This window comes from Drosophila tropicalis, unplaced genomic scaffold (genome assembly GCF_018151085.1).
Source record: "Drosophila tropicalis isolate 14030-0801.00 unplaced genomic scaffold, ASM1815108v1 contig_859, whole genome shotgun sequence".
Taxonomy (NCBI): Eukaryota; Metazoa; Arthropoda; class Insecta; order Diptera; family Drosophilidae; genus Drosophila; species Drosophila tropicalis.
This window is the reverse complement of record NW_027173353.1, coordinates 9,406,950-9,432,049: the sequence shown is the minus strand read 5'-3', so window position 1 is coordinate 9,432,049 and position 25,100 is coordinate 9,406,950. Positions and strand designations below refer to the sequence as shown.

At 36.9% G+C, this 25,100-nt stretch overlaps 5 protein-coding genes across 7 annotated transcripts; 2 read left to right on the top strand and 3 right to left on the bottom strand.

Annotated features, from left to right (window-relative positions):
• Positions 1-246: 246 nt before the first annotated feature.
• On the bottom strand, positions 247-4,077 carry LOC137582238 (uncharacterized). The gene is given in 14 exon segments (XM_068296702.1): positions 247-512; positions 580-718; positions 777-902; positions 966-1,137; positions 1,193-1,358; positions 1,414-2,229; positions 2,303-2,322; positions 2,324-2,651; positions 2,712-2,856; positions 3,188-3,211; positions 3,276-3,432; positions 3,506-3,619; positions 3,680-3,815; positions 3,888-4,077. Coding segments are annotated over 14 exon segments (2,658 nt in total). The 5' UTR covers positions 3,983-4,077; the 3' UTR covers positions 247-292.
• Positions 4,078-4,472: 395 nt separating this feature from the next.
• Positions 4,473-10,274, bottom strand: Patr-1 (Protein associated with topo II related - 1). The gene is made up of 5 exons (XM_068296601.1): positions 10,118-10,274; positions 9,011-9,833; positions 6,796-8,495; positions 6,481-6,726; positions 4,473-6,417 (listed from the first exon to the last, which is right to left on the bottom strand). The coding sequence occupies exons 1-5, from the start codon at positions 10,154-10,156 to the stop codon at positions 6,139-6,141; spliced, it is 3,087 nt and encodes a 1,028-aa protein (XP_068152702.1). The 5' UTR covers positions 10,157-10,274; the 3' UTR covers positions 4,473-6,138.
• A 5,207-nt stretch (positions 10,275-15,481) lies between these two features.
• Cap-H2 (Chromosome associated protein H2) lies at positions 15,482-21,094 on the top strand. 3 transcript variants are annotated; one of them, XM_068297074.1, is made up of 10 exons: positions 15,482-15,889; positions 16,102-16,289; positions 16,372-16,390; positions 16,461-16,569; positions 17,110-18,080; positions 18,258-18,643; positions 18,709-18,853; positions 18,917-19,404; positions 19,463-19,657; positions 19,716-21,094. In XM_068297074.1, the coding sequence occupies exons 1-10, from the start codon at positions 15,865-15,867 to the stop codon at positions 20,085-20,087; spliced, it is 2,898 nt and encodes a 965-aa protein (XP_068153175.1). In that variant the 5' UTR covers positions 15,482-15,864; the 3' UTR covers positions 20,088-21,094. The 3 variants fall into 3 exon arrangements, with proteins under 3 accessions (XP_068153175.1, XP_068153174.1, XP_068153173.1); XM_068297073.1 differs by lacking the exons at positions 15,482-15,889; positions 16,102-16,289; positions 16,372-16,390 and having other exon boundaries at positions 16,411-16,569; positions 19,716-19,967; positions 20,258-21,094; XM_068297072.1 differs by lacking the exons at positions 15,482-15,889; positions 16,102-16,289; positions 16,372-16,390 and having other exon boundaries at positions 16,412-16,569; positions 18,294-18,643.
• Positions 21,095-21,142: 48 nt separating this feature from the next.
• On the bottom strand, positions 21,143-22,275 carry TfIIFbeta (transcription factor TFIIFbeta). Its single transcript, XM_068297075.1, is given in 4 exon segments — positions 21,143-21,311; positions 21,314-21,497; positions 21,499-21,531; positions 21,596-22,275. Coding segments are annotated over 4 exon segments (900 nt in total). The 5' UTR covers positions 22,196-22,275; the 3' UTR covers positions 21,143-21,228.
• Positions 22,276-22,581: 306 nt separating this feature from the next.
• Alg9 (alpha-1,2-mannosyltransferase Alg9) lies at positions 22,582-24,756 on the top strand. Its single transcript, XM_068296498.1, has 4 exons — positions 22,582-22,819; positions 22,892-23,251; positions 23,313-23,790; positions 23,853-24,756. Exons 1-4 carry the CDS (start codon positions 22,668-22,670, stop codon positions 24,729-24,731), a joined length of 1,869 nt encoding a protein of 622 aa, XP_068152599.1. The 5' UTR covers positions 22,582-22,667; the 3' UTR covers positions 24,732-24,756.
• Positions 24,757-25,100: the final 344 nt, after the last annotated feature.

Sequence of the window (25,100 nt, the reverse complement as noted above, 5' to 3'; positions counted from 1 at the left end):
ATTGAAGAACGTGCATCCGATTCATAATCTGCGAGCATAACTCTCAGCATTTTCGTTGAAAGAGAGAGAGTACGCGCATCTATGCAGAAATAGCATAAACAAACAAAGGTTAAATGAAACGTGTTCCCATTGCTTAAACAACTTTCGCGTTATCTGCTGTGTGGTGGCGTCTTTTCATTGAAAATTCATATTATCAGTATATCAGTACGATAGAAGCGCCAAATAGTTCCAATAATATGCATTTTCTTGTTAATTTGAATATCTTTTTAATTATGATTCATTGGTTTCAATCTTACATATATAGATAATCTTGCACACTTTTGGGCAATAGATAGTGTAAATTAATGACTTGTTTCCATTTGTTGTAGTTTGTAGATTGTTTCATATAGAATTCAAAAAGATCTTCATCATCAACGAACAACTTTAGGTTCTCTTCCTGTCTGTTTAATATAGATAGTGCGCTTTCCAGAAGCTTAGTCAAATAAGTTGGTTCCATTTCCGAAGAAATATCTCTGAAAGAAATTAGTTACGTATAGATAGTACACATTCTGGCAATTGATAAATTTTCGTTCAACTAACATATTTTCAGCGCAATGTTCCATTATGATCTGAATAATATTAAAGATTTTTGTACAAATATCTGTTTTGTACAAATAAGAATCTTCAATGTAAATGAAAATTAAACTGAGCAAGACTTTGCTAGCATGTTGAACAAATCCTAAAGGAAATAGAAGAGGTCTTGTTAATTGGAATACAATAATTGGATAATTAATTACCCTTTAAAGCTAAAAACTTTGCGAACTTAAGGGCACCACGTAAACGTAAGTCATGTCCTTCTGTAAAATGCTTGCTCAGAAACATATTGTAAGTGCCATACATTAAAGCCAGTTCATGTTCATTATCTGAAATATTATTTAAAAAAATACTTATAACTATTTAGCATTATTTGTGTTTTTTGTTTATACCTTGATGTTGCATTTCCTTTTTTAATATCTCAGACTCTAGATACGAAATAAACTCTATTTTTTGGTCGAATAGATCATCATAACGCGAGCCACATTCTAAACACCTGTCATTGGCCGAAGAAATTACATTTTTGTTTTTACAAAAACCACAAAACAAGCCAAGACTAGGATTCTGAAAAATAGTGTATAAGACAACAAGGGCAGAAACTATTTATTAAACTACTCACTTCAGCCCCCAAACAAATATTTCTTATAAACTTGTCGCCATCGAATAATTTTATGGATGATTTATTGCTGAAGTTCTGATGAGATTGGCTTAATCCAATCGAAAGCTTTGTTCCAGCATTCACTTTCTTAGTTGTGACTCCGATATATAAATCAGAAGCCCAAGATCTGAAAAAAATCATTTATAATAATTTAACAACCTTTTTTATAAGCAAAACGTTACCTGATTTCAATATTATCCTCTTTGCTAACATTTGAAAATGCATCGAAAGATGCGCATAGCGATAATTTCTCTTGACGTACAAATTCTTTAGCATTATTTGGAGAAAAGTATTCATATAGAAACTGATAAAAATACTTTGCAATGTCGGTAATTTTCTCATAACGTTTTGAATTATTTAATTCAATATTGTTTAGGGTCGTATGATCAATGTTAATCAAAACAAAAGCTGAATCAATTTTTTCATCCTGTAGACATGAATTGATAAGCTTGTTTATATATTCAGACAATGGACTCGTGTCCTGATGTCTATTTTTAGTTGAAATGAAACGTTTTTCCGGGTACCGTTTAAAAAACATGTTAAAACAATCTTCCAATTCGAGATTAGAATGGATTTGGTAATAGTCAAATGCGTTAATACTCATGCGTTTAGCTCTTTCACGTGACCCTAGCTGTTCTTGGTCTCTGTCCTGTAGTTCAGAATTCAAACTAGAATTCACAGGCCATAACAATTCCTCTCTGTGGCAATTTAATGTGATATGAGCGTTCAAACGCAATAGAAGTGCTGCCATCACATTAATCATGTCAGATTTTGTTAGTTTTATAAGGCAGAAATATGTTTTGATGATATCTGTATCGTTGTAGACAAAGACCGCTAGACGAACGGCTGTGTCAACCAGTTGCTGCCACTTCTCCGGCTTTATTTGATCATAGTCAGGTTTGAGAGTCAGAAATTTGTAAATAATGATGTCTGAGCGACAATCATCTTTGGCAGACTCAACAAAGAACTTCCATGCAACCAGAGGATCCGTTATCATGCTGTTCAAGGAAAAAGAAAATGAAAATGAAAAGATTTTAAATGAAACATCTAATACTAATTATATTTACATACCCGCCGTCTAACAAAAAAAAAGAACAATATATCTTCCATATACTTAGCAGTCTGAACGAATAAACGGAATAACAAATTTGCTTCAAGTATTTGTATTATGCCAACTTTATAGCCGTAACATTCATCGTTGTGATCTTCGCAATCGAGTTCTAGACATACTTTTGAACAGTAGGTCTTGTATCTACAATTTGGGCAGGTGTAAAGCTGTTCCTGAAGGACTCCACACAGTTCGCAGTTTATAAAAGGTGCACTGAACTGAAAATACTTAGGCCTTTCTGTCGCAACGATTTCCCCTTTTTCGATTGACTTTTTAGCAACAATTATGTCATGTTCTCCAACTTTGGCGTTACTGCATAAAACAAAAAATTTTGAAAATATTGTGGTTTTAAGTTTTCACATTATCACTCACTAATATTTTGAATTTTCGTCCAATTCAGTTTCAATAAAGGGTTGCCTTTTTCGGTGAATATTTTCAGCCGTAAAACGAAAATTCTTCGAGTCACAGATAATTCCTTTTTCAAATCTTCTCAAAAGTAACAGAAACGCAATTAGTTCTGAAATAAATATGAGGGTTTAAGCATTCTACGGACTATGAGCAGATACGTAGTTAGAATATAAGAATCCTACAAATCGTTGTAATTTGAGCTTTAGAAATGTAGTTTGAATCTTCCTTCTTGGTTCATAACTATATAAAGTGCTTTGCTTCTTTTCTTTTCTTAATAGTGTCTACTAACAATGGCCATAGACCAAAAAAAAGGGAAATTCTAGGTAAGAAACGGAAAAGTCACAAGTATCAACCAAGGATTAAGAAAGACCATTCCATCCTAAGCCGTCAGAATGCACAGAGATGCGATGTATAATTTTTAAAGGGCCCTTGTTAATTACCATTTTTTTCCAGAATGGAGGAATCTAGAATGAAAAAAACAAGATATTTGAAACATGGGTTTTTGGCACATCTTAGTATTAGCATTACCCATAGCTTTGATACGATGTAAAACTTCTTTCGCTGAATAAAGTTCCCTCAGATTAAAAAATGACAAGCACAGCAAAATCTCCGCCAAGAGAATTTCTTCAGGAGACTTTTGACTGGTGTCCAAGCTTCTATACCAAATTAAGTCATTGCTTGCTAGCTAAAATATGGATACATATGTATGTATGTATGTATGTGTAGCATTTGCATAATCCGTAACATTCATTGCTTACTCTATATTTTTCCGTTTGAACAAAGTAGATGGCACGTGCCAAGAGAGCACCAGGAAAAACTGGTCCACCGTCGCAGGGAACTCTATAGATCACTTTATTTAAAAGTGTCAGACCCTAGATTTAATGATTTGACAAATTATTAAATATGTTCGACCGTCGTGCGCTCAGCCGTACCTTATTCCTTATCTCCAGATAGCTCGATTTCATTTGCTGAACGGCCAAGTCCAGTATATCATTGGATTTTAATAAGAAATCTTTGAAAAATGCTTCAGACTGCCTCTTAATGACCTTGATTAGAAGCTCCGATTCACTGAAATAAAAATACATACAAACATATGTACATATGTATGTGAGTATGTACGAAAAACTTGGAAAAACTTACATCACATTGCGAGGAGACACAACTTTCAGCATTGTTTCATATTCTGATCCGCCACAGTACGAGCCTGTATGCGAATACAAACCAAATTTGTACATTTTGTTCAAATAATATCAAATATTTATGTTTTTTTTTTTTTTTTAAGTTATGGAGCACAAAGGGTTGCCAATTAAGATCTTCTCGATAAGCGACAACGCATCGGTGGTGTTCGATAACTGTGATCGATAAATGATAACTTAACCGCATTTTTAATTCAAATTAAGAAAGCGGAGTTGATCATTACTTTTATTGAACTAGTTTACAAAAATCAATTAACCTTCAAAATAAGGACGTGTTTGCAATTATCCGAAGACGTGAAATTTCTACAACACTTTTATGCCAAAATAGTCACTATGCTAAATTCAAAAAATTATTTTTTGGACCAAATACAATGTAATACATCAGTAATTGGTTTTTTTTTTTTTTACCAAATGTGGCATCCAAATAAAGGTTTTAAAATGTTTTAACAATAAATAACACTACTACATATTAATAAAATTTACTTACCATTTTCAAACAATTTAAATGATAAAAGCGGGTTATAAGGAATCGTCTGTGAAATTGTATGCTTTATTTATTAAACTCTCGGAAATCATATAAATTTTATATCTGTGTTTTATATTCATCAAACATTTTTGAATTATAGAAAATATTGAAGTGTTTGCATGTTGTACAGATACATCTACCATAATTATTGATAGCATTTATGTTCTTAAATAGCTATTCTATTTTCACTTTTTTACTTAGTGTGTTTGTGTGTGTGTGTGTTTTTTTTATATATATATATTTGTTTTTTTTTTCTCCCATTTTTATCGTTTCGATTCAAAAAAGCGTACTTTTCAAGTAGTATATTTGTTAATACGAATTTATATAAATATAATTATTATAAAGCACATGAAAATAAAAATATATATCAAGAAATATAAAAACAACATATAACACACAAGAAGTTAGACAACTTTTAAGAAGAGGGAAAATTAAAAAGAACACAAAAAAGATACAATAAAATAAAACCCCTTACGACAGCGGACTTTACAACAAATATTTATCCGTTGATTTTTTTAAAATATATAGATAAACAGGGGACAAGATGAATGAATTCACTTACAATTTTTGTCTTACAAAAGTCAAAATTTATCACAATTTTGAACATTGATTTTGTTTTTTGTTATTTTTTTTTGTAGTTGTTTTGTTTTTGTTTTTTAGGTAAACAAATAAATGGATGTGCTTGTCTCACAATGCAATTAACATTTATGCTGAATGTCTTCGTCGTGACGAACGCGATTGATTCAAATAAACCCTAGATCATCACTTTAATTTCAATGAAACTTTTTACGACCGATATTTACAGATCCAGCAAATTAATTAAGTAGTTAGCTATTTTCTATGCTTGAATGCTTTTTGAATTCATGCATCGACTTAATTAGGTATATAGACGATAAATATGTTTTGCAAAGATGATGAATGCCTGTATGCTTTTTAGGTGCTTTAAAAATTTCTAAACTTAAGTAAACTCTTTGTAATTTCCATTGTAATGCTAACAATCAAAATCATATACATATGTGTATAATATAAAAAACAAAACAAAAAAAAGAAGGAAATTGTAATGAAACAGGGGGGTCGATCAATTCTATATAAATCTCTATCAAAAGAAAATGCTGGACAAGTTTTCCTTATCAATTACAAAAATGATATATGTACAATGAGCAAAACTTATCATGCCATTAAAAAGAAATTATTATTGTTTCTTCATATAAGGTGCATATTAATTTGGATAAAAAGAAGGATTTTAATTTAACAATTTGTGTTTTTTCTTTTCTTTTGCTTTCAAAACCTAGTTATGTATTTATAATTCATGAGTACATTTATCAAGTGACTTCAAAATCTACTCCATGCGAGAAAGATAGATTTCGATATACCCTGATGTTTGCAATCTTTTTGCTTGTTACGACGTGTAGAACGTGTTAAAGTAAACACAGAAATGCATATGTAAGTAATTGATACTTAATTGTTACACACAATACATATGCATATACATTGTTTCGAATGAACAAAGCGAACTTATAGTTTTGTTTTTTCTTTTTTTTTTTGTTTGTTTTGTTTTTGCTAATATAAAAATCGTACAAATTTCGTTAACATACAAAATTGCGCGCGCGAAAAATGAAGACACGATAATAAAAACGAAAAATAAAACCTCAAAACATACTTCCGCAACTTAATCGATCTGATGTCTGGCCTCGGTTATTAAGGCCAATAGGGCATCTAGTTTTAAATCTTTAAAACGCGCAAAATGATCCATTAGCGGCTGGATCGCATCCGACTCAATGGCTGCCGAAATGGTCTGATTTTGTATGGTGCGATTCAAGCAGGACGCAACCTGAGCCAGGAATTCTCGCCACTTTTCTTTATTCTCCTCACTAAATGTTGCATCACTGCCAGACACGTAAATGGCTTCTGCACGTAGAATTAAAGCAACCAGCGACAGTATGCCAAACTTTAGGAAGAATAAAATGTTGTTAAGGGGTAGTTAAAGCAAATAATATGACTTCTAACTTACGCGGCTGCAAAATATGCCAGTCAACTTCTTGTCATTGAGTGTCACAGCTGACGAAAGAGTGACCAGCGTTTCGAAATTGGCATCGCCAATGTGTTTCTTAAACTCAGCATAAAGAGCATAGACTATACCCTCGATATCTTCTCTGTCCTTCTTAACGACATTTTGTAGAGAACAGAATATACCGCTCCACACAATCCAGCATACACTCTGACCCGAAATGAATGGCATAATACGGCGTAAGAGTATCTGAAAAACATGTCCAAGTTTATCTGTAGAATCGTCAAAATGTCGACAAGCAGAGCTAAACACACTTACCTTGCCCTTTCGCACATTCATCATGGCGAGAACTTTATCGAATGTTAAGCCCGCTTTCAATTTATTTACGAGAACAGCGCTTGGCTCGATTTCATAGTTAAATTTGTTTTTAAGCTGCGGATTCATGGACTGTGGATTCGCTGCCTCGGCGGCACGTTCTTCTGGTGTCTTGTGGGCCATCTCAAGTTGTTCCAGTGCGGCAATGCGTTCGGCTTCCTTCTTCTTTTTCAAAACTATAGTCGCCATAACGTCTGGATTCTCCAGGTCCTCCAGTTTCAATAGATACCGATAAAGTGTCTCAATGTGCAGCAAAATGTGACGCGATTTACGCATGCTGCTAGGTGTCACCTCACAGCCAGTTCCAGTGCCTGGTGGCAGCGGAGTATCTGCATTGGATTTAACATTGGCAGCATTTGTGGTTCGCGAAGTGGTCGATCCGGACGATGTGGTACTACCATCTCCAGCCGCATCACTTCCCATAATATCGGCATCAATTATTTTCCTTGGAGCTGTCACACTGCCATATTGCAGTTTGCCAAGGGAATTCTCAAATTTCAATGGGGAAAAAATGTAATTGGGTATATTATTGGTATTTCCACCCACTCCACTGCCATTCCCACTATTCGAACCGCCACCAGTTGAGTGATTGCCACCAGTATTTTCGGAATTGCGACGCTCACGATGCTGGCCATGTCCATGGCCATTGCGTGATCCGTTCTTGTTGCCCAACTGAACAAGAATCAACTGGGCATGGCCCCTGGGCTGAGTCAATGGATGATTCAATTGATTATCCTTGTGCGCCTGACTATGACGCACTTGACCATTTTGCTCGGCCTTGCGCTCCCTGTACACAGTGTAGTAGTAGTCATCAATATAAGGAGTGTCTGTGTTCAATTGGGACAATTGAATTCCAATCAACCAGTGTTTGTCGCGTGTACTCATAAGGTTGGCGTATTCATCGTAATCATTCTGGGGAAGATTACCATTTGCCCCCAAGCCGACAACGCCGCCGCCGCCGCTCGGGTCATTGCGACGATTGATAAGCTGTTGTTGCTGGAGCTGCAATTGCAGCTGTTGCTGTTGCTGCAGCTTCTGGCGATCACTTAACATGGATCCGGCACGATTTTGTTGTTGCTGCTGGCGTGATACTACAGCATTATGCTGGAGCAATGGATGATTCTGTTGGATTTCCTGCACAAGTCGCATGTTGAACATATTGTACATTGAGTTGGGCGGCTGATTGAGCAGATTGTTCGGGTGCATTTGTTGGGGAGGGATGCGAGGCTGTTGTTGTTGCTGTTGCATAAAAGCCTGCGCCGCTGCTGCTGGATGCATGCCAGAGGCTCGCATTGCATTAAAGCTCGGATGCATTGCAAAGTTGTTGAGCGCTGTTGGCAGATGATGTGGATTTGGCAGTGGTCGCTGATTGACACCAAGCGGAAAGTGCTGCTGGAGTAGTGGATGATGTTGTGGCAGATTTGCCGTCATATTTGGTGGATATATAAATCCAGGCGGCACTCGATTTCCAGGCATTCCGTTTAACTGCTGTTGCTGCTGCGTTTGTGGTGTTGGCATTAGACCAGGACCAGGACCTGGCATAGGACCAGGTCCCATTTGTCCCGATCCCGGTAAAGGTTGAAAACCCATATTCGGCCTTGGTGGAGATAGCTGTTGTTGACCAGCTAGGAATCCAGGGGGAGCTGCAATGTACATTTATATAAAGAAAATATATGTATTAGGACTGAAATGCTACGAGCGTCGAGAGAGTTTGAATATTAAGTAGCAGCGGATCTAAAGATAAATCTATCTCAAAGCATCGGATTTCCAGCTGTAGAACAATTACTGAAAATTTAAATTTTTTAATTCGATATCGTTTTTTATTCTACGAAATGGTCATTACGATATAATCGTTAAATGGAAACGGCAAGCCAGGTAAACATTCGCTTCTTAGGTAAAACTTGTTTAAGCCAAATTAATCTTGTCCAGAAGACTTCATAAAGATTGATTCGAAATCTAAGTTCAATCATGAAATAAAGTTCTAATCGAAAATAAGAATTTTCAAACAATAAACGGAAAGCCATCGATTAGAAGGATTGGGACTCATTGATATAGAAAGGAGTGATAATTGAGCGATTGAGTGGATATGTACTCAAAAGTACGGTCTTTAACATGGTCTTAATAGTCTTTTAGGTTTGTTTTGTTTTATGGTTCTTACCTTTGTGCTGTTGGAGTTGTGGCTGCTGTTGCTGTGGTGGTGGTTGCTGCTGCTGCTGTTGCAAATGTTGGGGTATAGTTGGTGTGGCCGAATGGTGCCTATTGGCCAGGTTAAAATCATCAAAGATCTTACGATCTGAGATTTGTTGTTGTTGTTGTGGTTGGTGCTGTTGTTGTTTTTGTATTGCTTGTTGTATGATCAAGTTGCGTTCAATGTCCTCGAGTGTTGTGATTTTAGGAACAGCCGGATGTTGCATTTGCTGTACTCGGACATTGGCATTGGGCTCTGGCAGCGGCTTTATTTGTGGCTTAAACGCACTACGTAAATTATCCCGGAACAAAGGTTCCGCCCATACAGCAGCATCCAAGTTGACTCTATTACCCGCGCTGGCATTGGTATCGTTATCACCAAATGAGGACATGTCAACGTCGTCCAGCTTCATTGTCGACAAGTTGAGTTCTAAATCATCGGAGCCACCCACATTACGTAGACCGCGAAAGTGCGAGTTATAAGATAGATTAAATGGTCCCGCTGCCGCCGCAGTTGTGGAGCTGCTTGAGGATATGGGAGCCGATGAATTCAAGTGGGCATGTTGTTGCCGAAAGTTCAAATCCCCGTTGCCCCCGTGTTCAATAAGATTGCCAACTTCTAGTCCGTCTCCATCGGGGCGCCTTCTGCGAATTTTCTCGCCACTTCCTCCAAGACGCACAAGCGATTCGTGGGCTTCTTCCCAATCGCCATTAATGGCAGACCCAAATGTTTCATCGTTCAAGGCATCGTACTCTTCCTCCACCATAGGCCCGCCATCGCCGCCATCGTCATCCTGTGCAACAGAAATAAGAAAAATTCAAAATTTTGGTTGTCTCTTGAATCCCTCTGTAAAAACATTGCTTTCCATGCTGTAGCCGTCGAAGTGGCTCTGGTCATTGCCATTTCATAAGGGGGGCACAGAAAATTAATGGAATCGGTAGAAAAAGCTGAGCTAGATCTTTTCGACTTCAAAATGGTTTGCAGCACGCAGCAGTCAATATCAACTGCCGGTCCCAAAGGAAGCATTCTCCAGTTTGCCTCCTATATAATTCAGCACTAGCTAATATTGGGGCTTACCGGTATTGTCGCATCGAATCCGAAAAACGAGTCGTCCATCGTCAAAAAAGAAAAGCGATTCCCTTAAAAAAAATTATCATGTCACCTTGCCACCTCGCATGACAACAAAAACAACAATTCGGGGGAGTGAAAAAGAGTGGCCAGATGGCGAAAATTTATCATTTATCGGTGTCAGCGTTCTTTGCTTGTTTCGATTGTTTCTTTTCGATTGCTTGCGAAAACAAATTTGCCTCAAAGTTACGCATTGGTGTTGAACCCAGTGAACATATTTTATGTTATTCATATATTTTATTTACTGTATTATATATATGTTATGGGGTTATGAATTATATTAATATATTATTATATATTATATTATTATTTGAAATTTTTTTTTATTTTAATAAATGGATCTGGATCAAATCCGCAAATATAAATCACTTTCACTCCAAAGTCAAGCCGGGATGGCTTAAAAATATCACTGGGCACTTGAATATCACCGCCCAGGCTTTCAACAAATTTTATTTTTTCGAATGGCAAAGTTTGCCATTTATAGCCGGTTTCCCTGTGCTCTAACTCCTGTGGTGCCATATCCTTCAGTTACACCTGTAACACATGTTGGACATTTCAACGGTCTCTTCTACTTCTGGTGACGCCATTGACCAATTAATTGGCGCCAATGGCTTAGGTGCCGAAAAGTCCTCAGGGCACTCTAATGGCTGTGAAACCGCAGATTTCTGATGCACATATGTATGTGATATGCCTGTCCACATTATATTTCCTTTTACTTTTGTAGTCGCAAAATTGGCAAGAAAAGTTTGCAGCATCCATGTTGATAATTTCCACTAGAATGTGCAATTTCAAGAACGCGCCAATTTTGTTGTCGTTCCAAGAAAACGACAATATTGTTTCCGTTCCAAGAATAACTTTAAAAAGCGTAAATGGAACATTGATATATGAAACGTAAAGCGCTTTAAAATAAGGAACGGGTAAAAATTAAAAACACTTTGCAGGCAACAGTGACAAGAACACAAATAAGAAAAAAAAATTTAAGATGATTAATTTTAATTTAAATGAACTTCCAGGACTTACGGACCTTGGCCCAGAAGAGCTGATGCCGGTGACGTGTAAGATGAACCTGCTAATATATAGAATTTTGGACGATGACTACTTTGCCCCCGCAGCGTTGGCGCTGATTGAGGCGTCGCAGGCTTACAGCCTAAATATCAAATGAACTTCCAGGACTTACGGACCTTGGCCCAGAAGAAACTTCACATATGAATGTAATATATGCAATACATTTCATTTATATTTTGCAGATTTCGTCGTCCTCTCTTTAAGCGTTCACTCTGGCAAGCTGTCGCTTGTCTACAACAAAGACACATTCCGACACCACCTACAGATGATCCGCGACAGTTGACGGTCGCGTAATTACGTAAATTTAGCGCTGATTTTGGGACTTCTGCAGCGCCGCGGAGGACATCTTAGGAAAAGTATTAAAAATAGAGGCTGGCGAATGGAACCTGTCCTGCCTAATCAACGACGGGCTGAACCAGTACGGAATGGTGGCCATCCGTCATGTCCCTGAGATGTCGCTCGACGAGTGTAGGTCCATCTCTGGAATTGCGGCTTTCCTGGTATACGAGGCCACGAAACAAATTTAAATATGAGTATGTGTAGATTAAAGATTTTATTGTAGCAATACCAATAACCAATCATTGAATTAGAGAAAAAAGGTTCAAACCAATGGTAAATTGTTGCAATGTAAGGTATCTGTCCATTTTTTTTCAGTACTGGGTCTGCAGGTTTGCGTCAATAATCCTCGAAGTACGTTATGATGAAAGTAGAACTAAGAATAGGAAACTTAATTTAAATTTAATTTTAATTCCGATCCGGCTGAATTAAAAATATTTAAAATTATTAAAAATTAACTGCGTTGAGCTAGTTAAAGTATTAAAAATAGAGATAAAGGTTCAAACCAATGGTAAATTGTTGCAATGTAAGGTATCTGTCTATTTTTTCAGTACTGGGTCTGCAGGTTTGTGTCAATAATCCTCGAAGTACGTTATGATGAAAGTAGAACTAAGAATAGGAAAACGTTTTTAAAATGAATGATTCAATTGCAGAATGTCTAATATGCCGCTGTCACTCTCAGTTATGTAGAAGAAATAAAGAAAATTCATTTAATTCAGTTTTCGGCTATGCCGAAGTTTACATGTACATATGTATGTATACACTAGCAGTTTATGGCCATAATATTTTTACATGTTACAAACTTTTTTTTTGTAACTTAATTCATCACTGCACAGAGTAAACCTGCCAAATATGTATCATTTTTATACCCTTGCAGAGGGTATTATAAAATTGGATGTTTGAAACGTACAGAAGGAGACGTTTTCTACCCCATAAAGTACATATGTATGTATGTACATATATTCTTGATCAGCATGAGAAGCTGATTCGATATAGCCATGTCCGTCCGTGCGTATGCGTTTTACTCAGCCGTCTTAAGAGCTATCTGTGCCTTTTATTATCCGGAGCAGATCAAGTATGAAAATTATCAGGATCGCACTACTATATCATATAGTTCCAGAAGAAACGTTTTCATAAAAATGGACTATCGCTATGAAATTTACAAATGTTATAATATTGGATTTAAAACCCTAGATCCCAAATTTGAATGTGATCGGATAAATATAACACAAGTTACAGTCAATATAATAATCGGCTCTGCCGGCAGCGCTGCTTGCTATCTTCCACGTTTTCGTCGTTTCGTCGTCACACAGACGCAACTCTACATAAACTGTATGTGTATGCGTGCGTTGCTTTGTTTTGGGAATAGAGAAGAAAAATTGTAGTGAAAAGTGTAATATTGTTTTGTTTGTGTTTTGATGAATTGAGTTGCAGAAAACAAATTTTGAACATGTAAAATTATTATTGCCAAGGATTGCAAGGGTATATAAACTTCGGCATTGCCGATGTTAGCTTCTTTGATATTCATTTCTTATTGTTTTTCTTCCTATCCCCTTTTACATGCATGCTGTGATTGGCTCGCGTACACACACAGTTTATGTAGCGTTACGTCTGTGTATGTGTGTGCTCTGATGATTCGAGCAATGACGTAGCTGGCTGCTAGCAACGATGCCGGCAGCGTTTGAGCAGAGCCAATTTATATTGTCTGTTACTTGTGTTCCGATTATAAATTTCGGGATCTGATGTTATACATATATAAAAAACTATCATATTAGTTAATTCCTTCAACTATTTTTTCTATAAGTAGTTAGCTTCTTTGATATTTAAAATTTCAAAATGTTTAACATATTTTCTTTATGTATTTCTAAATGTCACAAATTCAACAATCCACTAAATAATTGCTAAACAATAAGTTCCTTGCTATAATTTCATTGTTTGTTATCCAGATTTTAGCAATCGAAAAAACAATAACGTATAATTTTGACACTTTCCGAAATAAACAAAGATAGATCATTTTGTCAGGATAATAAAATAAAATAAAAAGATATTTTTAATCTCTGTAAATGGTTGCACATCGGGCAGCGACAGCTCATCTGGTACCGCCACAACGGACAGCGCATCAGCTAGCGGTATCTTTTCCATCACGTTCTCGCAATGGGCACTACTTTTCCACGAAGTGTCCAAAATCTTTTTATACCATACACCCATAGCCAAAATGTATGTAACAGGCAGAAGGAAGCTTCTCCGACCCTATAAAGTATATATATTCTTGATCAGGATGAACAGCCGAGTCGATCTAGCCATGTCCGTCCGTCCGTCCGTCCGTCCGTATGAACACGCAGATCTCGGAGACTATAAGAGCTAGAGCCACCAAATTTGGTATGTATACTCGTGTATTATGTACATATATAGAGTAAATTGGAATTTCGGCCACGCCCCCTTACGCCCCCAGGAATCACATAAAACTATTTTTCTTAAAAAGTATAACAGCTAGAGACATCAAATTTAGTTTGTATACCCGTTTAGTTAGCGCGCAGAAATTAATTGTTCAAACTTTTTGCCACGCCCCCTTACGCCCCCAGGAATCACATAAAACTGTTTTTCTTAAAAAGTATAATAGATAGAGACATCAAATTTGGTTTATATACTCGTTTAGTTAGCGCGCAGAAACTAATTGTTTAAACTTTTTGCCACGCCCCCTTCCGCCCCCGGAATTTACATAAAACTGATTTTCTTAAAAACTATGACAGCTACCGACATCAAATTTGGTATGAAGACTAGTTTAACAGACGCGCAGAAACTGGCTATTTAAAAATTTTGCCACGAACACTTACGCCCCCGTAAATTAAACAAAACTGATTTTATCAAAAACAAACAAAGCTAAAGTCACCAAATTTAGTATGTATACTGGCTTAGTATGCGCGCAGAGTATATATATTTTCATATTTAGCCACGCCCACTTCCGCCTCCATAATTCAGAAAAAACCGATTTCCTCCTGTAGTTTTTTAACTATCGCATTCAAATTCGGCAGACTAATTATTCTTATCTATTTCTACAAAACTACCAAATTTTATTGAAATCGGACTAGAAACATGCAAAATATGCGTATGAACGTATTTTACTAAGCGGTCCACAAGGCCAGAATTGGCCGTTGGCTAGTAGCGGCGCTAGAGTGCTCGTGTGTTCGTAGAGTGAGCGAGATAGCACATACTATGAAACATGTAAAAACAATTTAATAGACATACATTTGGTTTTCGAAATTTGAAATATTTGTTTCACCTGGTGTGAGTCGACGAGTCGACTTACTTGCTTCATTTTTTAAATATATATTTTAATTTACGCAAAGATGCCGCTAGAAGAGCAACAACAAAAACAATAGTAGCAGCAGCAAGAGGATCTGACAATTTCCGTATTAATTCTCATTATTTGTAATTGATTTCAGTATATAGTTTTGTAACTATAATTTTTTTGTTTATTTTGGATGATTTTGACCAAACATTTACAAACTTCTATTTATAGCCAATTTGGAGGATTGCAAAACGAAAAATCCATCTACAACGTAATATTTCAAATTTAAAGCGATCAGTTTTATAAAGCTTTAGAAATCTCTGCTCAAATTTGGAAAATATTAAATAATTTTGTAATATATTCATAATTTTATATTTTTTAGTGGCGGCATAGGTTTTGAGAACCTCAATTTTCCGCCCTTTTTAAGTAATTTATATTTTGTACAAGGCCAAGTTTAAGCACTCTGCATTTACCAATTATTTTTACTTTATACAAGACCAAGTTTAAGCACTCTGCATTTTCCAATTCATGCCGAAAAAATGTTCATTGGGTTGTCGAGTATAAATCGAGACGCTCATTTTCTCTGGGTTGTATTAATCGATTTCTATTCGATATGTCGTCAGTCGCGCGCAGAGAGAGAGCAGCATGATACATATATATAATTGAATTGGAATATACATATATATATATATATGTATGTGAAATGTATAAACACCAATAAGATTCGCGCCAAATTCCTTAAATATAATTAAACATCACAAACAATTAAATAATTTCTTTTAAACGGACAACTCCTGAGATAATTAATGCATCCAGCGCTTCGTTAGACAACACCACCATTTTGTTTTGGACGGAACGAAAAAAATTAAACGCCTCGTGTTCTGTGACAGTATATGTGTTTATGTGTGCGTGTGTGTTTATATGTGAAACCATGAACATTTTCCTGTTTAACTATTTATTAAATAAAATCAAAATAACAATTTATCAAATATATTGATATTAAAACATGGACTCTGCTGAAGATGAAGCAGGTAAGCGAAAAAAAACTCAAAATACACAAACGAACAGCAGCCCCCGGCGTCGAAATTTGTAGCTGATTAAGTCAGCGTCTATTTTCATAACAACAACGACAGAAAAAAAAAGAAAGACAAACAAATTTTGATTTATGCGAGAAATAATAAAAGAATTGTTTTAATTTATTGTATTTGTTGTTGTTTATTTGTTGTTGCTCTTGTCTAAACAGCGACCTCTTCAGAGATCCATTTAAGGAAACTACTGCTGGAGATAGCGAACAATCGGCCAGGGACAAATGTCGCCAAATCCATACAAAATTATGATGAGCAACCGGATTTACCGACATTGGTACTGCTGCTGGAAGAGGTATCAAAAAATACCGATTACTCCACTGATCTGCGGCTCTCTCTTGTCTATGTAAGTCGGATACATACATATGAGGGTATTTATAGGAATTCCAATTTGATAAACTTGTTTTTTTCTTTTTCATTTATCACAGTATTTGAATGAATTCCTGCGACATTGCTCTCCTCAGAACAAAAAAAGTTTCCCGTCGTTCTGCTATAGTAAATGCAGGCAGTGTCCTGCAATATTGTGGTAAAATCTATGGAGATCGTGTGGAGTATATGTACCAAGTGGTGGAGCATCAAATTGAATCTCTGCTTTCATCGGAGAAAGAGACTCAAAACGGAAATGGGTGAGTGGAAATATGGTAGAGGAGTTTAAAGAAGTTAGATGACATGTGCTCGACGCCAAGAGACGCGCCATGCTGTCTGTATGTCAAAATATTTGTTGTTCTGTTATTGCTTATCACCATTTCTCTTTCATTATTGCTTTCCCTTATCATAAAAGCCGGCTTAACTCGGCGTAGTTCTCTGCCCTCTTCCACCTCCGCATCTGTCCCTTGCACAACTCTGAATTTTGTTCATTGATCGCCAAGATACCCCTTAATTTAGCACAGAGTAAATGGGGTATATACTTGATATTTTTATATAATTGTGTGCTCAAATCTAAATCACAATTAAAATGAACATAGTTTGATAAATAGATAATAATTGTTTATGCGTTCTTTTCAAATGAAAGTTAGTTTTTATATAATATAAAGTTATAAAGGGTGTCACCAGGTCGACGTTTCTTGATTTGGTTTAGCTTTTGTTTGCAAATAAACGGTTTAAATTTTAATGCCTCTCTTTTTCTGTCTCATTCTTTATTACTGACGCTCTCTCTCTCTATATAGCAACGAGGGCGATAAAGCAGTTTCTCCCCCCGAGGCAGCACCGCAACGCAAACGACGCACCAAGAAGCTAACCCAAAAGGAAGTTGATCCCTATATGCTGAATGTGGAACCACGGAAATTTAAAAAAATGTCTGAAGAAAAACGTTTCAGTACGGCGGGATTTGTGAAATGCTCACGCAATCGGACAATCGAATATCTTTATCAGGATCATACACCTCCAAATCTATGGCGCCATGCTCCAATAGTTGATCCGCAAAATCCATTTGAGATCGATGAGAAAAAACATTATAAATTATTTTCGTATCATGTGGAACATCGTTACAATACTCTCCTGCCGGATATACCCTTCGAGCGATTGAATCTTATCAAAGAATATGTCGATTCGAATAAGGTGAATACATCAGAAATGTTAAATGAACATATGACCACAAAGGACTACCTGGATGAATATATTGCGTTGGAGAATCAGATGTTAGCCTCACGTTACGGAGCCAAGGCAAGGACGAGAACAACAAATAGACTGGAAAAACGTTTGCTAGAGCAATACGAGGATGATGGCACATCGCAGGATAAAAGACCGAGGCTGGACATCGATGATCCAGCTGCAACATCGGCGGCTGATGATGACGGCATAGATGAGGTTGAGCCAATGGAATTGGATGAATGCGGAGAGGAGTTGAGCAAACAAATCTCTGTGGATTCGGGAATATCTATAAACGCTAGTCAATTGGAAAATTCCGTTTTTAATGCCAGCCAAACGGATCCACCACCTTTTAGCAGCACTTTGGCCAACAATGAGTCTAGCATTTTAGATGGCAGTCAAATTGATCTACCGCCCAGAGACTTGTCCACATCCGCCGCCGATGCTAGTGCAGAAAAACAGGTTTCCCTCTCCGAGGGGCAGCTTGATTCCGGTATCGGCATGGAGGAAATTAGTGATTTGAATTCTTTTTCGCGTATCTGCGCAACAGGTAAACTAAAAATGCATTTCTCCTTTTAAATTGGAGTCAATGCGCCAAGTAGTTGTCATCACTTTTGGGTTAAGTTATTTTGTTAATCCTTGTGTCGTAGAATTTGAAACTCACATTGGTTTTTTATTTTCACTTTTTATTTTTTATGTTGTAAACAACAAACAAATCCTATGGCAGGACGGTCTTTTGATGACGAGGGTGTTGTACTTTCAGATTTAGAGGATCAAAGGCTTGACGCATTGTCGCCCAAAGTGATGGTAAGGGATATACTGCCGGGGGTGCCCAATAAGGATACGATGAGTGTCCACCTAGATGCCGAAATGTTGGCCCTAAGCGGAGTGGAAGATAGCGAACTGCCCCCGAAAGTTATGGAAGAGGGAAATACTCCAACTGCAGCTGTAGAACCTGAACCTGAACCTGAACCAGCGTGCAAACAAAATCCAAAACTTTCTCTAGACGTTTGCTATGAAATTAAACTTAATATACTCAGTATACCGCAGAAACGTTTGCGTGGCAGTTGTCTTTTTAAGTTACCCAAGACATTTGATTTGTTTAAGCAATCGGTGAGTAGAATCGATAATAATGAAAGATAAAAATTGTTTCTAATTTTTGCATTTTCAATTTATAGCGTTTGCCTAGCCGACGTGAAGCGGAACCCAAGTCGGGAAAAGGTAAAAAAATATCTCTCCAAGCCAACACAGGAGAATCGCCTACACCTGAAGATGAAGTTATATCAAAAACACCTCTTAGCTTGGAGTTCGATCAGGATCAAAGTATGTAGACCAAAGAAACGACATTAAAATCCGGGCTAAAATTGAAATTTTAATGTATTTTAGATTTTTTGGGTTTTCGGAGGCTTACCTTTGATTCGGGATTTGATTTTGAGGAGATCCGAGCTGAATCTGCAGTTGAGGAGAAGCCACCAGCTCTGCTAATGGACACCCTTGAAATTGAAGCCAATAAAACAATCGATGAGAGCATTGTCATTGTTGATGAAATATGTGAGGCGGATATTAGCGTTCAATTGCCACCTGCTTGTGAAGAACTGCCTAATGGACAATTAAATGAGACAACTGCATCGGACTCGGCAGACATACCACCATTGCCATCAGAAGTAGAAGGAGAAGAGGAGTTGCCAGGGACAATAGCCGACAGTTCTAATGATGATGATGCTGACAATGACGCTAATGATGCTGATAATGATAATGATGCTGATAATGATAATGACGAACCTTTGTCCAGTTCTCAAACTGCAGAGGAGATATCAAAAAACCCAGATATGATAGATTCAGATGATCCAACAGTAGTAGATAACAGTGAGGCTGTAAGTAAGAAAAATCTTCTCCTGATTACATTTAAATTAATTCAATTATATATCGTAGATCCGAGATTGGCACAGACGACTCGCACCCGCCCTGGAGGCGGCTCATGCAAGGCAAAATTTTGACATTCAAGCTCTAGGCACTGAAATTTTAAATGTGTGCCAAGCTGAAAATGGCGAAGCGTCTATGGCGAAAGTTATGGAGGATAAGGATCCAACAACGCTTTGTCGCTATATGCTTGCCTCGCTGCTGCTGGTAAATATAAATACATAAGTGATCAATATAATCTTTTAAATAAATAATCTCATTACAGACCAACCATGGAAATGTGTCATTAGACTTTGGTCAAAGGAATAAATCAAAGCCCATCGAACTGGATAAGTTTAATATGACGCTATTGTCCACTCATCGGCAGAAGTTGCATCCCGAGGATGATGTGGGCAACGTTCAACTAGTAAAGGCGAAAACTATTGATAAACCAAATTGTTCGAAATCGCCTCCATCCAGTGTACGAGCTAAGCGGAAATCGACCGAGTTGCCTGTTCCAGTGATATGTGCTAAAACGGTGCGATTGATACAACCCATACCCAAGTCTAGTCAGAGTCCAGAGGATACTGATTCTGGCATATCATCGCTGCCTTCCTCTCAAATGTCCACATCGACGTTTAGGAGTAGCCAGCTGTAGTTTACCCCCAACCACCCACCCACTTCCCTACATCTGTGTTTTGTAGTGTCATTTTTATAGTTTTGAGAGACTAATAGTGTGCAATGTCCAGTGTAAAATATCTTTGGCGTTTTCGCATTGGTTTTTAAACGGAATTTCTAACATGAATTTCTCTTAATATTTTTTCGCAGTTAAAGAGTCTGCCGCATCCGATATACTTTTCACAGGTGTACTGCAAAATTAGGAGGCTATAGCTATGCCCTAGACATAAAATCATCTCATGACCATTCATAATCAGAACTTTCATATTTCATTGACGATTTTTTTTTTTGCTATTTTACATGACTTTGTACAAAACAACCGTAATTTTATAATTATGCATCGCTTTAATATTATTATTTAAGAACGTCTTGACCATTTTAATGTTAAGTAGAATAGTAAAAACCTCACATATTGAAGCAGTATTATTTAAGCTCAATTTCCATGGATCTGTTTAATTCATTTGGTTTTTTTTTATTATTTAAGTATTTTTCATTTTGAAATTAATTTTTTTTTTATATTTTTCCTTATTCTCATTCTATATTTTTCTTTACTTTTATTTTTTTTAATTTTCCTTTGATTCTCGAGCAAGTCGAAGTTTCCATTAATTTTGGTTTTTTTTTTTTTCGATTATATTTAATCACTTTTTTTCTTAGTTCTTTCATTTTCATTTCTTTTTTCTTACTTTTTGCCATGTAAAGAGATCAAAACACAGATTTTGCAATTTAAATGCCATTTCTCATTTCACAAACAAGTCAAAAATATCTTTGGAAGTAAATATGAGCTGATAGTACTGACCATCAAGTACCTGATCTCGATAATTAGTATACAAAATTGACCGAACAAATGTTTTTTTTTTTTTTTTTTTTTTTATCAATAAGGCTAGCATATAGGAGAATATCGTGTATAGTATGGAAATCATGTGTAATTTACATAAATATGTATACCTGAAGAGAAAAGAAATAAAAAGTTTATTTACAATTGTGCAACTGGAAATTAAATGAGAATTTGCAAGCCAATTGAAAAAAGGTGTTGAATAAAATGTAGATCAATGAAATCCTTGAATTGTAATTAATGTAAGTATAAAAAACAATAGTAATTTATGAAGTGAGGAATGTTATTACTAGTCCGAGTCGCTGCCGGATTTATGTTCCTTGACACCTTCTTCCTTTTTCTCTTCAGTCTTATAATGGCGATATTCTTTTTCAATTCCCACATATTCTTGTGCGGATTTTTCATATTGTAATCGCAGACATCTTTGAGAATCTCCTTTAAATAGCTTATAGGCTGATTTGTGATCTTGACCAGATCTTTTATATTATAATATTGATGCTTCTCGAATGCATTAAAGAGCATATCCATAACAGCATTCTTGTCATCGCGCGCTTTTTTTGCCCTCTGCCTTCTTTCGCTCACGGTACTCGATCTAAAAAGTAAGCAAAATTTTAGATAAAAGAGTATTTCAAGAATCTTGGGATTAAGTTCCATACATTGTGAGCATGATCCTTGACAGGTTTGTAGTTCTGCACAATCTTATCGATGGGCTGCACCCTCCGTTGTGGCTCGGATGCCTTTCTAATCGATTCCAATTTTAATTTCATGTAGCAGGTATCTGCTATCGGACGACATTCCAACTTCTGCACTATCCGACCTTCCATATACAATTTTTCATTGTCTGTCGGTGTCGCCGACACTTGTGAGGCACTTGTACTATTTTCTGTACTGTTGCCACTAGCCGCCGCGGCAGCAGCAGCAGCAGCAGCCGCAGCCGCTTCAGCCGGCGCCATGTGGGAGAAAACGCCAAGCGTTTGCTTCGTCACCTGGGACACGTCTAGAACGTGTTCGGTGGGTATTTTCTCTTCAGGATTAAGGGCTAGAACGGCGGGTGTTAACGATAACGACACTTGGGCCTTCTGTCCAGGTGTCTTGCTTATACGCAGTTTCCCCACATCCATATTGGATGGGGCTTTTTCCCATTTCTGGGCTATGTATTTAGGTACTTTGACCAGCCATACACCACGGCCGGCATTGGAAAGATCTAGATCTTTGTCAATAATTTGCACTTTATCCTTAATATCATCTTTAGACATTTTAATAAACTATTAAATAAATGTACGAAATAGAAACAGTGTTGCCGTTTTCCTCGAGCTGAATTAACAAAAATAAACAAGCCAAAATAAGCTAAATCCCAGAAAAAAAATAGCTAACAATAAGTAGATCTTTTAAAACTGTATATTATAAAATACATATATATTTAATAAAATTTGATTTTTTTTTTTTAAATTTTCAAAACACTTTCAAGATCAGATAGGTTGTATTGCAGATACTTAGTTTATCAATTAATTAGTATTAATCAGTAAAGTGATATATTAAATAAACTGATTAGAAAATCGATCGACGAAAATTCAGCGGCTTTCGATATGTTTCCGATACTTTATCGGTTTCTCACTGGAACACAAAAACAGCTGATCAAACAGTAGGGCTGCAAGCTCATTTCCACGCTGGCTGGAAAACAAAGTATATAAATATTAAAGCATTAAAAAATAATTCATATCTTTGAAAATGGCTCCGCCGGCAGCTCGCCAGCGCTATATTGCGAACAAGGCGGATAATCAGATACTGACCAAGAAGCCACCGAAACGTCTCAGTTTAAATGGCAAAGATAAAATTGCCGGCAGCGCAGCCGGTAGTAAGAAGGAGAAGGATAAGAAGCGGTAAGAGCTTATTCCGGCTTCAGAAGCTCCAGGAAGTTCTTGATGCATATGCATTAATTGTTTTGCTTGCAGTAAATCGACCACAGCCCCATCTGAGAAGGGTAATGGAAGTCCCATTATGCCTAGCGTTCACACAGCCTTTAAAACGTTTGTCAGCGCTCGTCTTTGCAGTGCCATTTGGGCTTATATTGCCGACTGCGACGAGACATTCAATTATTGGGAACCGCTGCACTACATCATCAATGGCCATGGCCTGCAAACCTGGGAATATAGTCCACAATTTGGCCTACGCTCGTACACATATTTGCTCTTGCAGGGTGTTCCCGGCTATTTCTATCAGAAGATATTCAATCCAAGTCCAATATTGATATTTTATATGGTACGTTGCATGCTAGGATTCGCCTGTGCAGTGATGGAACGGTTTATGTACAAGTAAGTAAACTGATCGAGGTTAGGAAAACTCTGTTCAATCTCAATTTGATACAAATTGCAGATCCATTTGCCAGGAATTTGGCATACACATTGGGCGTCTCTGGTTAATATTCCAGCTATTCAGTGTCGGCATGTTTGTATCCAGTACTGCCCTCTTGCCATCATCATTCTCCATGTACTTTGGCTGCTCGGCATTGGCAGCCTGGTGGCAGCAACACTATAGCTTGGCAATTTTTTTCACTGCCATATCTGCATTACTTGGTTGGCCATTTGCTGCTCTTATTGGTGTTCCAATGGTATTAGAAATGTTACTAAGACAGCGAGATTGGAAAACGTTTGTCCAATGGTCCCTGATATCGGGTTTAACAATTTCCTTACCAATGATTGGCATCGACACAAGCTATTTTGGCAAATTAACATTTGCTCCCTTGAACATTGTTTGGTATAATGTCTTTACCAGTCATGGGCCAAATATATTTGGTACTGAACCGCTCAGTTATTACTTAATCAATGGATTCCTTAATTTCAATATCATTTGGGTAAGTGGCATATAAAAAAAGTGTTTTGATTATATTCTTCATGATTATATTCTTTTTTGCAGCTTTTAGCACTTCAACTACCGATCATGCTGGTCATGGATTATCTTATAGTGCCCGCCAAATCAAAGTCTACTTTAAATTTTCCCCACTACATTTCCTTAGCCCCATTTTATCTGTGGCTTTTAGTGTTCTTTGCCCAACCGCATAAGGAGGAGCGTTTTCTGTTCCCCGTTTATCCTCTTATCTCCTTGTGTGGTGCCATTACCGTCGATGTCTATCAACGCATATTCTTTCGCATCAAGTCGCTCGCCTTCAAAATCAAATCGAGTGTCCATTATTTGGACCAAAGTATGTTCATTGCCATTTTGGTAATGGTCTTGAGTACGGTTCTGGGTCTTTCTCGTGTCTTTTCACTTTACCGCAACTATCATGCACCCATGGACTTAATGTTGGAATTGAATCAATTTAAGGTCTCACCCCAATACAATCCCAACCAGATTTACAATGTTTGCATTGGCAAGGATTGGCATCGTTATCCCGGCAGTTTCTTTTTCCCCGCTCGTAATTTCCGTTTGCGTTTCCTGAAATCAGAATTTAAGGGCATGTTGCCGGCTTACTATGCCAATGGCGCAAATGCCACACAGATTGTCCATCCATACTTTAACGATATGAATCAAGAGAATGAATTCATGTACTTTGATTATAATCAATGCCATTTCCTAATCGATTTCGATCACGGCCAGTATACCGAATTAGAGCCAAATTATGCCAAACGATCCAAAGACTGGACCATTATGAAAAGTTTGCCATTCCTTATACCAGAAAAGTCGCATCAGCTATTTCGTGCCTTCTATGTGCCATTCCTAACCGACAATCACATTCAGTATGGCGATTTTAATTTACTCAAACGAAAGACAAAACGAAATGCTAATGGCAGTTAGAATTCCGCTTGAAAAAAGTCGAGAATTCCAATGGATCATACAATATATTCGAATGGACCGTAAATCTTCTTCATTGATCAGATAGCAGATTTTCTATGAAAATTTTGTGCTAACGATTATATAAAATATTCCATGCAATTATCAAAAAAAAAAAAAAAAACAATTACTACAATTAATTTATTTTTCCTCCCTCCTATCACTTTCTGTCCCAATCTGTGAGTCCACCGAGTTTCCTAATTACTTTGTATTAATTTTATCACAGTCATTTGTCAATGCCAAAGTTTTGTACTCAAAAAAAAAAAAAAAAAAAAATCTATAATGAGATAAGCTGAATTCAATTAGATTTTAAGTGTCCAAATTAAAATGCAA